The sequence below is a fragment of the Lycium barbarum genome, chromosome 11 (genome assembly GCF_019175385.1).
Source record: "Lycium barbarum isolate Lr01 chromosome 11, ASM1917538v2, whole genome shotgun sequence".
NCBI classification, from domain to species: Eukaryota; Viridiplantae; Streptophyta; class Magnoliopsida; order Solanales; family Solanaceae; genus Lycium; species Lycium barbarum.
Window position 1 is genome coordinate 8,066,668 of NC_083347.1, and position 16,581 is coordinate 8,083,248.

A 16,581-nucleotide genomic window follows, 5' to 3' on the forward strand; every position below is an offset into this window, starting at 1 on the left:
GATGCTTCTATATAGTAGAAAAATAGAAATATAATAAAATATTTCTATCTACTTTTTAGAAGAGTTGGTAATATAAAGTTTAAAACGTCATTTTTTTGCCCTTAAATAAAAAAGTGGGTGGTACCACAAAGGATTTTTAGTAAATATTTTTTGTTTAACTCATTTTACATGCCATGTTGTTTTTTACACGGTTTTTTAAGGAAACGTCAATTAGAATTAGAATTTCACTAATTTACCTTATTAATTATTTGATCTCATTCAATATTATTTTTTATTTTATGACATTAATCTCTTTTCACATTTATAACAGTAAGGAAAAAATGAAAAAGTAATTAAATTCTATCTTATTTTAATATATAAGTATTTTAAGTATGTTGTTGTACAATAATTTCATTTGCTCCCACTAATGGGTTGATACGCATGTAGCAATGAATCCATCATTATTGATTTAATTGTTTGATTTTCTAAGCACTTTTTTTTAACATTGTTTGTTTTTTTAATATGGGATTCATTTTTTTTTATTAATATTGCTTGATTTTGTTAATATGGGGTCCACTTTTTTTCCGTGAGTTTGGATGTGGTGGGTTCCACTTTTTTTTTTTTTTTTTTTTTTTAATACTGGTTGGTGTTTAATATGGGGTCATGAAGAACTTTTATTTTTTAATTTAGTAAATATTTTTGGTTTAACTCATTTTACTTGTCATGTTATTTTTTACACGATTTTTTAAGGAAACGTCAATTAGAATTATAATTTCACTAATTTAGCTTATTAATTATTTGATCTCCATTTAATATATTTTTTTTATTTTATGACATTAATCTCTTTTCACATTTATTAGAGTAAGGAAAAAATGAAAAAGTAATTAAATTCTATCTTATTTTAATATATAAATATTTTAAGTATGTTGTTGTACAATAATTTCATTTGCTCCCACTAATGGGTTGATACGCATATGGCAATGAATCCATCATTATTGATTTAATTGTTTGATTTTCTAAGCATTTGTTTTTTAACATTGTTTGTTTTATTAATATGGGGTCCACTTTTTTCCGTGAGTTTGGATGTGGTGGGTTCCATTTTTTTTATTTTTTTATTTTTTAATACTGGTTGGTGTTTAATATGGGGCCCGCATTTTTTTTTAACATTGTTTGTTTTTAATATGGGATTCACTTTTTTTTTTTTAATATTGCTTGATTTTGTTAATATGGGGTTCACTTTTTTTTTTCCCGTGAGTTTGGATGTGGTGGATTCCACTTTTTTTCTTTTTTTTTAATACTGGTTGGTGTTTAATATGGGGCCCACAATTTTTTCTTTAATATTAGTTGTTGTTTAATATATATGGGGCCCACAATTTTTTTTTTTGCTTGATTTTGTTAATATGGGGTTCACTTTTTTTTTTCCCGGGAGTTTGGATGTGGTGGGTTCCACTTTTTTTTTTTCTCCGTTTTTTAATACTGGTTGGTGTTTAATATGGGGCCCACAATTTTTTTTTTTTAACATTGTTTGTTTTTTAAATATGGGATTCACTTTTTTTAAAATATTGCTTGATTTTGTTAATATGGGGTCCACTTTTTTTTTTCCCCGTGAGTTTGGATGTGGTGGTTTCTACTTTTGTTTTAATACTGATTGGTGTTTAATATGGGACCCATAATTTTTTTTTAATATTAATTGTTGTTTAATATATATGGGCCCACAATTTTTTTTTATGGGCCTGTTTAATATGAGGCCCAAAATTTATTTATTTTATAATTTTTTTTAGGGGCCCGCAATGGACGACCAAAAAGGACCACAACTGGTGCTTCTATATAGTACTAATGCAGGAATGGCAATGTTAGACCCCGTATTTTTATACGTCGAGTTATTCGCGAAGGAATCGACGTGAGATAGAAACCTTTAATTTTTAATTTCTAAATTAGAACAAATTGTTTATAAATTTTACTTAGTATAAAATATTATTGGAGATTAGGAACTAATTAATTGTGGTGTTAATTAAAAATTAGTGGGCTAATATTAACATTAACGTGCCAATGCCTAGTGATGACTCAAAGTCATCTAAAATAAGGCTATTACTCATTTTAATATTGACAATTCATTATTTTATGAAAGCATGCTAGTGGAAGACTCATTACACAATTTAAATATTGACAATTCATTCTTGTATGAATGCAATTGACAAAGGTTCACGTGGAAACCTTATGGGAGACATATAAACATGCATTTAAATATTGATTCATCCACTACACATTCATTGTATTGTAAGCAATCAAGTTGAAAGGAGAGAAAGTGTGAGGCATGCATTTAAATATTGATTCATCCACTACACATGCAATAGTATTGTAAACAATTAAATGGAAAGGAGAGAAAGGTGAGGCTCGGCCAAAATAGCCGAGAATAGTGGGAGAAAAAAAATGAAATTAAGTTCAAGGTTATTTGAGTGGCTCAATGTCATGAGTGGGACATGTGTCCAACTTGTAGGCATCATATTTTAATCAAATGGATGACTAAGAAACTCATATTTCATCTTCACAAACTCAAGAAAACCTAGAGAGGGAGAGAGAAGCTCTCGGCCAAGAATGGCTGAACTTGAGCTCTTGAAATGTTGATCCAAAAAAATATTTTCCAAGGTGTTTCAACCTTTAGGAAGGTACATAGCAACGTGGAGTAACCATTGGAGCAACAAGAACATTCATTCTTGCAATTCACAAATTCTAGTCAAGTTGAGAAGTCAAGTGTTTAAGGTAAGATTTAACTTTCTTTTGCATGTATTAAGGGTGGTTTGAACGTATTGAAGATGTACAAATGTAAATTGAATCCATGCAATTAGGTGTGTTGATGTTGGAGCATGATAATAGCCATGGAATTATATGTGTTGATGTTGAAGTATGGTTGTAACTTGGTAAACATGAATTGCATGTATAAAATTATGAATGTTGGTGTTTGAAGGTTAATGTGGCCGTAGGGACTGTTTTAGTTGAAATGGGTGGACTGATTTTATTTAGTAATTATGGTTGTTGCTATCATAAATTACATATTAAAAGAATGAAAAGAATTAGAAAGTTAAAGGTGAAGTTGTGTTGATATGAATATAAATTGAATCCATGAAATTATGTGTGTTGATGTTGAAGCATGGTTGAAGCCGTGTAGGGACTGTTTTGTGTAGAAGGTAGTGAACTAATTTTACTTGGTATTTTGATTGTTGTTGTCATAAATCTTATGATGAGAATGAAGGTATTAAATGGTTAGAGTTGGAGTTGAATTTGTTTGTGGGCTGTTGTAAGGATTATAGTGATAATAATGTAGCTTATTTGCGTATGAATTGATGATGTAGTTGTCGTGTGACTGCTGGTCATATCTCACTGAAATTATATGAAAAGAAGATATGAAATAATGTGTAAGAATCGTATGCGGGTTGCTTGGTATGTTTGTAAGTGTTTGTAAGAATTCCGAGCATCTTTTGTGTGATAGTTAGGGGCTATTTTGGCACGTTGTTGTTGATCTTGTTGAGCTTGGAAAGTTTATAATAGTTAAGATTATACATTGTGTTTATGTTGGTTGGGCTGTTGTAAGTTGTTTCGAAGAAAACGTTAATACTATGGACCATTAAAGATAACTTGAATAAGTAGTAGTCGTATGTGAATTGTATTCGAACATTTTGAATGTGGACTATTTGGAATATTGTGTGGGCTGTCCGGAACGCTTTTGAATATTGTCTTGAGTAGTCTCGGATTATCACTTGAACGTGTGATTATTAGTTTTGGTTTGGTTGTTATGTGGTTGGTTTGAAAACAAGGGAAACGTCGTCTAATTATCTAGAAAGGAACTACTAACGTTAGAGTGCGTTTTGAATCTCCCCGTAGTTAACCGTAGTTCTTGACGTCTTAATATAGGTTGAGATATTATTGGGCAGCGTATACGTATTGTGTGGCGAGTAAGCGCTAAAGGTATGTAAAGTTAACACTTCTTTCTCTTTGGCATGATCCTTATGAAACGAATACACGATATGTATATGATTCCAAAAAGTTTCTATTCTTAGAGCCACTAGGATGGCTAGTGTCCTTGGTCCCCAGAACTTAATTTATTATGTTTCGATACGTACATATGATTCCAAAGTTCTACTTGATATAATCTACGGTGACATTCAAAGGTATTTGATATGACTATTGTCTTGATTTTCAAATGATAAGTTCGTTTTGATTATTCCATTGAGTCTTTGATAATGTTTTAAATTGCATATGGTTTCTCACTACTCTGCTCGTGCATGCCTCAATATGTCTTTCACCGAGCCCCGGGTCGGGTATGTTATCGTGCACAGTTTCACTGCATTGTTCACCGAGTCCCTCACTAGAGGGCCAGGTACGGTATATATATATGATATGATGACATGACGATATAATGATATGATGATATGATGACATGTTATGGCGGCTAAGAGGGCATATGATGACTTTCTTCACCGAGTCCCTCACTAGAGGGCTGGGTACGGTATATATGTATATGATATATGATATTGACATGCATGATTTATGACTTAAAGGCAAGTGTTTGGTATTCTAAACATTGTACTTGTTTCCTGTACTCATTATTTCAGTTATGATCCTTTTACTGTGTTTCATGCTTTACATGCTCAGTACATATTCCGTACTGACCCCCTTTCTTCGGGGGGCTGCGTTTCATGCCCGCAGGTGCAGATACTCGCTTGGGTGATCCGCCAGCTTAGGATTCCCTTTCTGCGGTCTTGGAGAGCTCCGTCGTTCCGGAGCCCCGATTTTGGTACAGCCTTCCTGATATGTATATATATGTATATGTTTCTGTCCAGGGGTACGACGGGGCCCTGTCCCGTCATATGTTACTGTTGATACTCTTAGAGGTCTGTAGACATGTATGTGGGTTGTATTTAGATGGGATCAGTTGTGTGTATGATTAGTACGCGTGTTCTATCGTTGTAGCAGCCTTGCCGGCTTGCATATATTGTCATGTTGTGATAGCAGCCTTGTCGGCTTGCGTATATATATATATATAGTTGGGACGTTCCCACATGTTATGACAGCCTTGTCGGCGTACGTACTGCGTTATCTGTTGATAGTTATGACTCCTCAGGAGACAGGTTGCGGCACATATTTATACTTTTATGTGACAGCTCCGAGACTATGCTTTGGCCTTCATAAGTTCCATGTTATGTTTGTGTTGATTGATCATATAGCTAACAGGTGTGTATACGGGTGTCCAGCTCGGGCACCAGTCACGGCCTACGGGGTTGGGTCGTGACAGGCAACATGGACTAAATGCCCTATCCAGCCATGGAACTTACCCCATATTGGTTTGCCACGACTCTTGTTAGCCCCTGGAATCCCTTGTTATAACTTAAGGGCATGTCATGTATCGAAGCACACTATGCCTTTAACCTTCTAAGGATATTCTAGAGTACTCTACAATGCTTCCATAAAACCTCCGGTGTTTGCTGTCACGATGGTTCCGCAAACCTCTGCATTAATCTGCTGCAAATTGATTGCGGTGATGGTTACTGCAGGGTTTACTCAACTGTCATGACAGCAAATAGCGGAAGTTTTTAACCTCTGCAAATTGCAATATTTATCATTTTTTTTTTGTAATGAGTAGAATGGTATTTAGAATCTTACAATTGGTACTTCTAGTTAGTTTTCCTTCCTAGAGTTACAGAAGACAGCGTAGATAAAAAGAAACTTTTGTGCCTTTTCGCGCAATATACAACAACTGTGTTACTTGATTTCTCCCAGGACAAATGCATACTATTCCCATGTTTAAAGCAGTCACTCTCATAAGCAAATCTTACACAAACAATATCATGAGTTTTGGATGGTTTCATCAAATATAGGAAGCATATATCTAAAACAGACAATTTTTGTACAGACATTTTCTGAATAAATGCGCATTAATCAAGCCACCTAGCGGGCACACATATGAGTATTCCACACAGATTGATCCCCACTTGCTGGTTAAATCTTTGTTAAACCAAATACGATAGCAATTGTAGCGAGAACAGCCTGCAAACACGCAACAGTATTAGATACAAAAAATATATCTAAAAAAGTTTATCATATTAGTGTATTAGATGATGACATTCTGATTAATCAGCATGATACCAGCCGCGTGCCATTTCATTGACAAAATTCTTAAATGAATCTTGAATTTATGCGAAAACACTCTTATTTTAACTCTAAGCAGTGATCATAATTCAGTAAGCTTGGACATGCCTAGAGTGTAATGGTCTTTCTTTTGTCTCAGCACATGGAATGTACTGATCTTGAAATTCTGTACCTATAACATGTCTACTGTAATTGAACCTGTTTATTTCCTGCTATGAACTCTAGAAGAAGAATGATGATTCTTTTCAATTCACATCTCCAATTACTAAGCTATGAATCATTGTTGTCCCCTTAACAATCTAGTGATAGTTATAAATCAGGATAACCCATAACAGTAAAAAAATTAGAGCACAGAGTTTCAACAATTACCTGCAAAGTTATGCAATTAACCATGACCTTATAGGCAGAGGCGAATCCAGGATTTCAAGAGGATGAGTTCACATATTGAGATAAGCTACACGCGCAACACGCATATGTATAATAAAAAATTATGATTGAGATCATATAAAAATACACACGTGACACGCGTATTACTAATAGCATATTTGACAAAGCTTTTGGGAAGTCAAATGATTTTTTTTTTAATATTTTAAAAAAAAAGTGCTAATTTTAGATAATCAAGGTGTTTGGTCAAAGCTTTAAGAAAAAATTTAAGAGCTTTTGAGTAGTAGCAGAAACTATTTTTTCAGAAGCTGAAAAAAGTAGTTTTACCCCATAAACACTTTTGGAACCGTGGACAAACTAAAAATGATTGCTCTAATATTAACAACTGTACTTTTCAAATTGTTTAGCCAAACACAAATTAAAAATGTCAAAAACTAATTTTTGACAACAAATACTTTTCAAAATAAACCAATTTAAAAAATTTGGCCAAACAAGCTACAAATTTGGTTTGGATAATATATTTAGATTATGAACGATAAAAGAAAGAATATTATAATTTAGGTACCCTGGGAATAGAGCATTTTATATTAAAACCCTGCATTTTGATTTCGTATTAGATAAAATAGTAATATTACTTTAATTCAACTTCCATTTTTCGTGTGTGAATTTAAGCATAATTTTTTAAGTGTCCCTATAATAATATTAGTAGTTGTTTAAGTATAATGATCGTCAATGATTTAGTTTGAAAGATGATTTATCTAAATATTTTAATTGCAGTAAATTGACCTCCTCCAATATCGTTTACACTATTATGTATTTGTTTAATTTTAATATCATATATCTTCATTTAGATTTTTACTATGCAACCGACAGAAATACTGATATGTAAACCTACTGAAATCATATTTACATTTCTAAGTAAGAGTCAAATGCCTACCATGAAAGAGCGTTTTTAGACAGTAAAAGTTGCTTAATTACTTTGGTTATAATCTTTTTGGGATGTCGGGAATGCAGGATGCTTAGAAATAAAACGAAAAAACGAATTAGTGCAGCAGGTCGGGTTCAATCCCCCAACCTTGGGGAATTAAACTCGTGTGCTCCACTCAGTCTGATTTGACCATGTGTTCCTTTAGTTAATATTAGATATATTTTCAGAATTATATACATAATATATAGAGTTTAGTCGAGTGATCATGGGTTCACGTGACCCAATTTTACTACATAAATTCGCCTCTGCTTATAGGCCTGTTCATTCCGTGAGGAACAACTTGTTAGAAATGAAAGACAAGTCGAGAACACCACCAAAAAGAAAGAAAAGAAAAAGATCACTTACAGCAATGGTGCATAAAACATATCCTGGTTTCTCTCGATTATCAACTGCTCTGGTGGCAAGCAGGATAAATGCAGCAACATACCAAGGGATGGCAGCAAGAAAGAAACCAGTAATGAACCTTCAAGTAAAAAAAAAAAAAAAAAAAAATAGAATTCTCACTTCATTGTATTCCAGGCATCCTTTAAAAGCATAAGGTCAAACTGCAGCATGACAGGTATCATAAATATATAGTACTTCATAAGTTAATCAAGTAACACCTGAAAGACGAACCTTTTCCCTAACCTCTATCTAAGAAACTGTTTGCTAAACTTCAACATTTTTGACTAAGAAGTTTAACAGAAGCCTTTGAGTCAATCATCATTATGCCCGAGTAATTTTTGTTTTTGTCCTTCCTATAGATGAAACAGCTTTCAACAAAATCTTTGTTCAGAAGTATCTTTTTTCTTTTCTTCCTTTTTTTTTTCCTGGTGGGATGCAAAGGTGTAATTGAAGAATACCAAGTTCACTGGTGATTAGTGAGGCTTTAGAGAAAATAGAAGAAAAGAGGAAAATTAAGCCCCGTTATAGCTTTTTCACCACTAGATAATTTCAAGCCACCTACAACTTGTGATATTCAACGGGATTTAGTGCTCCCTCAATTATGTTATCTTTGAATAAACATTGGTATAAAGCTTCACAAGTTTAAAGGAAGTGTTAGCAAAAGTGAATTTTAGACTCAACATGTGGACATTTAGTCTTTGAGGGTAAAGAAAATAGGGAACTTACATGAACCAGCCAAGACCAATACCGCAGCAAGGAAGGGGAGGCTCTATCACAGCTCCACTCTCATCAATATTACCTAAAATACAAGACAATGACCCAACAAAATCTGAAGTGCCAACAGTTCTAACAAACGATTAACAGTTTATGACCCAAATGCCAGAACTTAGTAAACGACCAAACAGAACAATTATAATCCCGAAAATTTAAACTCTTTACATGTTGCACACAATTCTCATCACTATCATTTTCAGGACAAAAATGACAAAACGGTAACTTAGGGAGGCTAATGCATTTATTCAAAGGCGGATGTATTGTACAATTAACGGCTTCAACTCAACCAGCACTTCTTACACGAAGCATAAATATAGATGTGTAAAATCACTCAAATCTCAACAAATATTATAATGTCAATCCATAATTGAAAAAGGTGCATTGGATTTAATGGTGAGAACGTAAAGGTTGAACCTATCAAGTTTAAATCTTCGATCTAATATGGAAGAATGTGAAGCAGTGTGCAGAGAGTGCCGCTTATTGAGAATTCTAAAATTTGGAACACTACTAGAAACAAAGGTATTTCCCACAGACATTCAGTGGGAAATTTGTGCTATAAATTATGATTTTCCCACATCATTCCCACCAAACCAGCTCACTGGGAAAACGCATGGTGGGAAACAGGTTCCAATTGAAATGCTGGGAAACTTCCTAATTTATCCGTGTGAAAACACTACTATTTAGGTTTTTCTCACAGACATTTAGTGGGAATAGCCACCAAACATTTTCAGTGGAAAATTCAATGGGAAAATAGTGATTTTTTAGTAGTAGAAGTCATAGAACAAATCAATAATCCAACTTATCCAGCTAAATCTAAAAAAGACTTCCAATTACTAATTGATATATTTAACATAATTCAACTGAACGTTGCAAACAATACAAATTTTTCAATATAATTCAGCTGAATGTTGCAAAAGACACAAAACTTTTCAACATAATTCAACTGAATCTTGCAAAAAGACACAAACTTTTCGACATAATTCAACTGAATGTTGCAAAAGACACAAACTTCTCGGCACAATTCAACAGAATGTTGGAAAAAGACACAAACTTTTCAACACAACTCAACTAAATATTGCAAAAAGACACAAACTTTTCATCCAAAATCAAATCAAATGCATTTCAAGAAATTAATTAAGCCAACTATTCATTGTGAATTACTATGAGATGAGGACAAAAGGGGCTACCTGGAACAGCTTGATAACCACGAGCATAGTATTCAGCAGGTTCAAGTGCCCCCGGTGGAGGAACTGGTTGAGGGAAACCGGCTACCGGCAAAGGAGGTTGTCCAAAAGTACCATATTCAGTTGCTGGTGGTGGTGGTGATTGGTGTACCTCCTGGTGATGATGGCCATGGTGACCATGATGGTGATGATGACTATCCTTGCCTTCTTTACTCATAATTGAAACTTGGAGTTTTCAACTAAAAAGTAGTTGAACTTTTGTTAGAGAAGAAGCAAAACCAAATGACTTTTTGTCTATGACATGTGTTGTTATCTATGTTTATGATTTGCTTACTTGGTAGTACTATAGTCATTGGCTCCTCACTTTCTTGTTTGACTAATTACTTGCACCCACGTGATGTCTTGGCCCCTATGATATTTCATGTGCACTAACGGTTAAACTAATATTTACCCGATCAAGATACTTAATAAAAATAATAATTAGTGGTGCAGATTCACTGATAATGTAAAAAATCTTTACACTATCGCATGTAACTTGAGTCCATCTTTATATTTTGGTGCCAAGCTATGGTTGATTTCAATTTAAAAATTGTCCTTATTTATTTCCCACCTAATTATTGCAATACTTAGTTGTCAATTCTTCTATTCTCTTTCTACAATTATTTTATTTTGGCATAGAACATGGCCATGGGAATTGGGACCTCCTATGTTTTGTCTTCCAAATACTCCTTGCATTGAAGTGCATTCAATGATCGCTCAAAGAAGCAAAAAGGAGTATGTGGCACCAATTTCTCAATTCCAAAACAATAAAAGAAACATTGGAAGAGAAATTGTTAATAAAAGGGACTTCAGGCTGTAATTTTCCTTCGCATTAACAAATTCTCCTTCCATTGTTCAAATAATATAGCAGCTGATAAATTTCACTTTCAATATTCCCATCTGCAATCTCACAAATCAAGTTCCATACATATATGCAAGATTCATTGACTTGTCTTTGTCACATATATTCAAAGATCAATTAAAACTACATAGCTTCTCGAAACTTTATTCGTATATCTTATTCAACCTTTCCAGCTAAATATTCTTCACTTATCTTTCACTTCAAACGTGTATACCCTGCTTCCCATTTACATTCGCAGCGACCATGAACTGATTAGAAAACCAAAGAAAATTTAGCATGCTTCAGATTTTGTCTCTTGTAATCCGCAAACCATGTTAGCTGGAACTGCAACGTCCATCATTTTCGGATATGACAAACTCAAATCTGTTAAAAAAGATGGTATCATCAGCAAGTAAAGACAAAAGGTAAAAAGGAAATAAGGAGAAAGAATACATAAGAAAGGAAAAGGAAGAGGTAGAATGGCTTTACTCACTTTGCATAATGCTTTTGAATGTTTCCTGTAAAGAACATTTCATAAAAACATGAGTACTTAAAACTACTTTCAAAAGAAAAAGATAAAGAAGCAACAGATTCTCTTATAGCTTATATGCGAAAGTTTGTGGAACTCAGTTTTGGCAATGATGCATACAGAGTAAACTCGATGCCTCTTCATATGACAGCAAGATAGTTCCAAAATTGAACAATAAATAAGCGAAAACAAAATTACACTATCGTTAAGTGTGCTTTCGTTGATTACTATTAGGCAAACACGTGGAACTTTTTTCTTTTCAGAGTTTTCAACTGCAGATTGTTGTAGATTCAGCAAGTATTTCCACTTCTTAACCACAAAGAGCTAAACTTAGCCCTATCTCCAAACTAGGTAGAAACTTCTTGCTGGAAAAGTACCTTATCTTTTGATAGGCGTGGATTGTATAGCATCTCCTCTCCCACTGTGCTGACCTGAAGATGAAATATACACACTGGTAAACAAGCAACTGAAATATGCAAATTCATAGTAAAAAAGTAACAGATTTATCCTTACAGTGAATCCTTTGTAGTCATGAGCAGGATAAACCAATGTGTCCATGGGCAATGTGAAAATCTGCTCTCACAAAACAATGATGAATCAGAAAGATAAGAAGGAACATTCAGCATCATAGTACTCGGGTATTTTTCCTTGTCGAGTTAAAAATTCATAGAACAGTTTTTATGTCCTTACCTGTGAATGAACTGAATCATACAATTTCTCTGAACTTCCACCCTGTCATAAAGTAAGAAGAATAAGTATTGATATTAAAAGGAAGAACATTTCAAATCCCAATATCCACCTCTAACCCTAACAAATAAAGCCTTCTAAGTTCGCAACACAATATTATTCCTTGATCAACAAGATGAGAAGAAAATAAGAAAAGTTGATGAATTAAGACTTAATAATGTTTACAACACATGCTTCAGTCCCTGGCTTAATTGAGCTACAAAATCAAAATCTAAGAGTTCACCAGACAAATAAAATGAGTGGTACACATTATCGAACTTTTTCCTTAAGTGAAAGGTCCACTAAAAGTCAACAAAAAGCATGGCATATTGCATAGAAAGGATGCACCTGAAAGTCTGTCCTTCCACACCCACGTATCAAAAGGGCATCACCAGTAAAAGCCATCCTTGGCTGAGGTTGATTGGGTCCATCTCCTGTGACATAGGTAACACAACCTAGTGTGTGACCAGGAGTTGCACGAACCTGCAATGAAAGCACTGTCGCATTAGAAAACGGCTCAAAGATGTAGGTAACTGCCAGCCGCTATTCCTGCACCAAAGCCTAGTTTAGTTGATTTTTCAGCTTGTATTCACTTCATACAATTCTATTTGATTCAATATGACTAGCACGGAAACGGGGAAAAAGAAATGTTGATAGTTTTAGAGAAGTCGAAAATGACAGTTATGGAATGGTTCAAAGCTGAGATGAACAAGAAAAAGTGCAGTTCAACGAAAGTTCTAAGGAGAATGTATTAATCACGTCAGCAATGTCTTACTGAGATGACATGTCACTAAGCCATGCATATCAGTGACTAAAGACTAAACAGGATTCAACTAATAAGATCATAAACATTTCTCTCAAAGAGATTTGTACCACGAGTTTGAAATTGAGTATCTTAATTATTTCTACTATGAAATGGAAATGAAAGTTAAACAAATTAAATTTGCCATAATGCTTGAATTCCATGTAGCACTAATGATGTTAAACATAGATCAAAAGAATGCAACGATACAGTTGGAGCATACATCGGTTCTTGTTTATTCACAGAATCGAGAATTTAAAGTGCTAGTGCTTATCAAAGAAAACTGACTAACCCACTTAAGTGCCTATCAAGTAATTACAAAATAAATCAAGCTCATTCTATATCTAAATGTGATAGCAACTAGGCCCACAATAACGAAGAGCTCTCAGAACAAAATCACATGTTCTCCATGATTACTGATGACTAGAGCATAATAAGCAAAGGTACAATGATCCTGAATTTGCAAGTTGTTCAAGAACCATTAGGGACAGCCCCATAATGTTCTTGTAGTACAGTATAAATGTTCAAACATTTTGAACATGGTGATTTTCCTAGCATTGAACTAACTTTTCTTCTTCTTTTTTTTTGGATGAAGTAAATAAATTGCATTAGAAAGGAACATTGAACTAACTTTTCTTTGCAAAGGAAACGTTTTAGAGCCATAATCATTGTCATAACTTTTCTACCTCTAAATCCATTTGGAAAATTTTAAAGTTAAATCACTTCTGATGTATGCATACCTCCAGAAAAATATCACCAAAGTAGATCTTATCACCAGGTTCAACAAAAAGATCAGCTTTTGCATTGCTTGCTTTGGAAATGATTGATTTCACACCAGGGAGCTTTGTCTGCGAGATTGAGAATTATAATGAACCTTCATAAAATCAGCAGGGAAATATAAAAGCTGTATCAAGCAAATAATCATTTATAAAAAGACTAATCAGTTACCAAATTCAAGAAGATTAAACCCAACCTTGATCAAGCCAGAGCCAGTGACATGATCAGCATGTACATGTGTGTTTATAGCATATATAAGTTTCAAACCCAGTTCTTTAACAAGTGCAAGATCACGATCTGCTGTTTTATCCACTGGGTCAATCAGCTGCAGTTGGATTACTTTCAGCGGTTAATTTGAAATCACAATGTTTAACATAAAGCAATTAGCACAGAATGAGAGGTGTTTACAGTTAATTTGAACCAAATCAATATTCGTTCCTTCCATTTACAAGACATATGCAGTGCTAATTGAAAGTTCAACTTAAATATATTGATGAATAACATAATTATGGACACGATGCAGCATAATGAACTCTGTGCTACAGTTTACGCAAAACATTGAAAAACCTATAAATAAGCTGCACTACAATCACCATCTTTTTGTTTGACTTTTCTATCGATCATTGTCTGGGATTTAAATTCCATTCTATATTTTTAGCTTAACATCCACTTTATTCTACTAAAACACCAGTAAATGATTAACTCGTGAGATTTCAAATGTTGATCTAGTTATCAATAGGAAACAATAGGAAACATGATATCAACTAAAGGCTAATAGGATTAAAACAGTGCACCTTAGTTTAAGTTCTTCAAATAAGTTCTCTCCTTCCTATTTCCACCTTTATGTATTTATATAAGAACATTATCACCTATTCTCATTTACATGACCCCAGTGACCTTGTCAGAGGAGGACAAAAAAACTACAAGCTTTTCATCAAAGTTCGGATTTATTACAGAAAAGCAGCTTCAATATTAGTATCAGTAGCCGAGGATCTACCGAAAATAGCCTCTCTACCCCAACAAAGATAGGAGTAAGGTCTGCGTGCATCCTACCCTCCCCAGACCCCACTTTTGGGATTACACCGGGTATGTTAGTAGTTGTTGTTGTTGTTAATATTAGCATCAGTAAACTAAACTAGCAAAGGCATGAATTATAGTAACATTTAAGCATGGCAGAAAATTTGTTAGCTAATTACATCCCTCATAACCCAATAACCCCAAATTGCACACACCAAAGATCAAATCAAAAAAAAAAAAAAATCAGATCATTACAAGATATTAACAGAAACATAAAACAAATAAATAAATTTACCAGAGCAGGCTTTTGGGGGTGTAAAGCATCAGCAAGAAGGTAAGTATATGTCGACGATTCCTTCTCAAATAGCTGACGAAAAACAAGTTTAGGACTATGATTAGCAGAATACGATGTTGTTGAATACGAACCCATTTGAGCGCTAATTAGAGAAGCTAATTGGGGTTTAAATGATTGAATAAAAGGGGCTTCATTGAACAATCTATAACTTTGGAATCTCAACATCTGCTTATGTTTACTGTCGGTTATATCAATGTTTAAAATTCAAGAACCGTAATAAAGAAGACACAACACTTGTTTAAGGTTGTTGATTTCGATGATGATTATTGTCTTTGGGATTTCAGTTACCAGAAGAGTGACGTCATTAATTGCGGGCTGGTCTCATTGGCCTCCATTTTTAGCAAAGCTTAGAGCCTTAATCACACTGCTAATTAAGTCTGAAATCCTACTTAACTTGGGATTTAAGCCTAATGGCTAAAGTGTACTCGCAAATACTTGCCATAATTACTGATAAATATTTAATAAAAATAAAAATATTATTTCCTAAGTTCACTTTTAGTTGTGAGGTTCATTTACTCTTGTGGTTCTTCTATTGGATAGGATTCCCCTTGGGAAACGTAATGTTATCAATTTATCTTTGATTTTCCAGAACAGTTTAATATATGACAAAACAGGACAAGAGACGATAATCACTGGTAATCCCTCCGTTCACTTTTATTTATCTATTTTAAATTTTACACGCTATTTAAAAAATAATAAATGAAGTATATAATTTATCAATGCATCCATATTAATTGATGCATATTTTTATTGGATTTAAAAAATAATTTGAAGTGAATAATTAATACTATAGGTAAAACAGAAAAAAAGATATTGTCTTATTTTAATATGTGAAAAATGACAAATAAAAATAAAAATATATTTAAGGAATAATGGACAAGTAAAAGTGAACGGAGGAAATAGTAAATTTCATTTGCTAATCTTTGTTGTCCAATGAACAGAATCCATTTGTTTTCCACTTTTCCTGCTAAAGAATAAGAGTAAATTTTCTAAAAGGTAATCCAAAGAGTTGCCTATTAATATTAATTTTATTTTTTTTAGGATTAAAATATCACTCGACTATCACTATTTTCATCAGAATATAGTAAACATAAAAAGCTCTTCTTCTCTACTAGTTGGCAACTTGGCATGCCATGTCACATACAATTCTATTTTTTTAATCATAAATTTATTTAACTCAATTAATCTATTTAACTCAACCCAACTTAAACTCATTTAACCAGCTAACCCTTATTTTATACCCATTTAACCCTCTCAAAATCTCGCAAAAGTCATCATTTTCAGAAAGTAAGGGGAGGCTTAAAGTATCTACTAAGTCATGTACATTATCTAGCTAAGTGGGGTCCTCAGTATAGTTACCCCTAATGTAATCTCGCTTTATTAAATATTTATAAATAATAATAATAATACAGTAGTATTTTTTCAGTGCAAAAAAAAAAATGGAAGGCTTAAAGACATCTCGCATTCTCCAAAATCTTTTTCAATTTTATTAATTTTGACAGAAACATCCGACACCACCTCCTTAGAACTTGTCCACTCTAAATCAGAAAGTAAGATTTCAATTCATTAGTTGACGTGGCAAAAGAAACAAATTAGTTTCTGTTGTAAAATAATAATCTCACACCGGAGTAATATCCATGTTAAATAACAAGAATAAG

General features: G+C 33.5%; 2 protein-coding genes across 2 annotated transcripts; both read right to left on the bottom strand.

Moving 5' to 3' along the window:
* Window positions 1-5,723: 5,723 nt before the first annotated feature.
* On the bottom strand, window positions 5,724-10,160 carry LOC132616668 (large ribosomal subunit protein eL20z-like). Its single transcript, XM_060331237.1, has 4 exons — window positions 9,841-10,160; window positions 8,606-8,678; window positions 7,841-7,958; window positions 5,724-6,021 (listed from the first exon to the last, which is right to left on the bottom strand). The coding sequence occupies exons 1-4, from the start codon at window positions 10,052-10,054 to the stop codon at window positions 5,974-5,976; spliced, it is 453 nt and encodes a 150-aa protein (XP_060187220.1). The 5' UTR covers window positions 10,055-10,160; the 3' UTR covers window positions 5,724-5,973.
* Window positions 10,161-10,684: 524 nt separating this feature from the next.
* LOC132616667 (persulfide dioxygenase ETHE1 homolog, mitochondrial) lies at window positions 10,685-15,419 on the bottom strand. Its single transcript, XM_060331236.1, has 9 exons — window positions 14,864-15,419; window positions 13,748-13,876; window positions 13,515-13,622; window positions 12,321-12,455; window positions 11,937-11,978; window positions 11,760-11,819; window positions 11,624-11,677; window positions 11,211-11,235; window positions 10,685-11,101 (listed from the first exon to the last, which is right to left on the bottom strand). The coding sequence occupies exons 1-9, from the start codon at window positions 15,086-15,088 to the stop codon at window positions 11,010-11,012; spliced, it is 870 nt and encodes a 289-aa protein (XP_060187219.1). The 5' UTR covers window positions 15,089-15,419; the 3' UTR covers window positions 10,685-11,009.
* Between the last annotated feature and the right edge of the window lie 1,162 nt (window positions 15,420-16,581).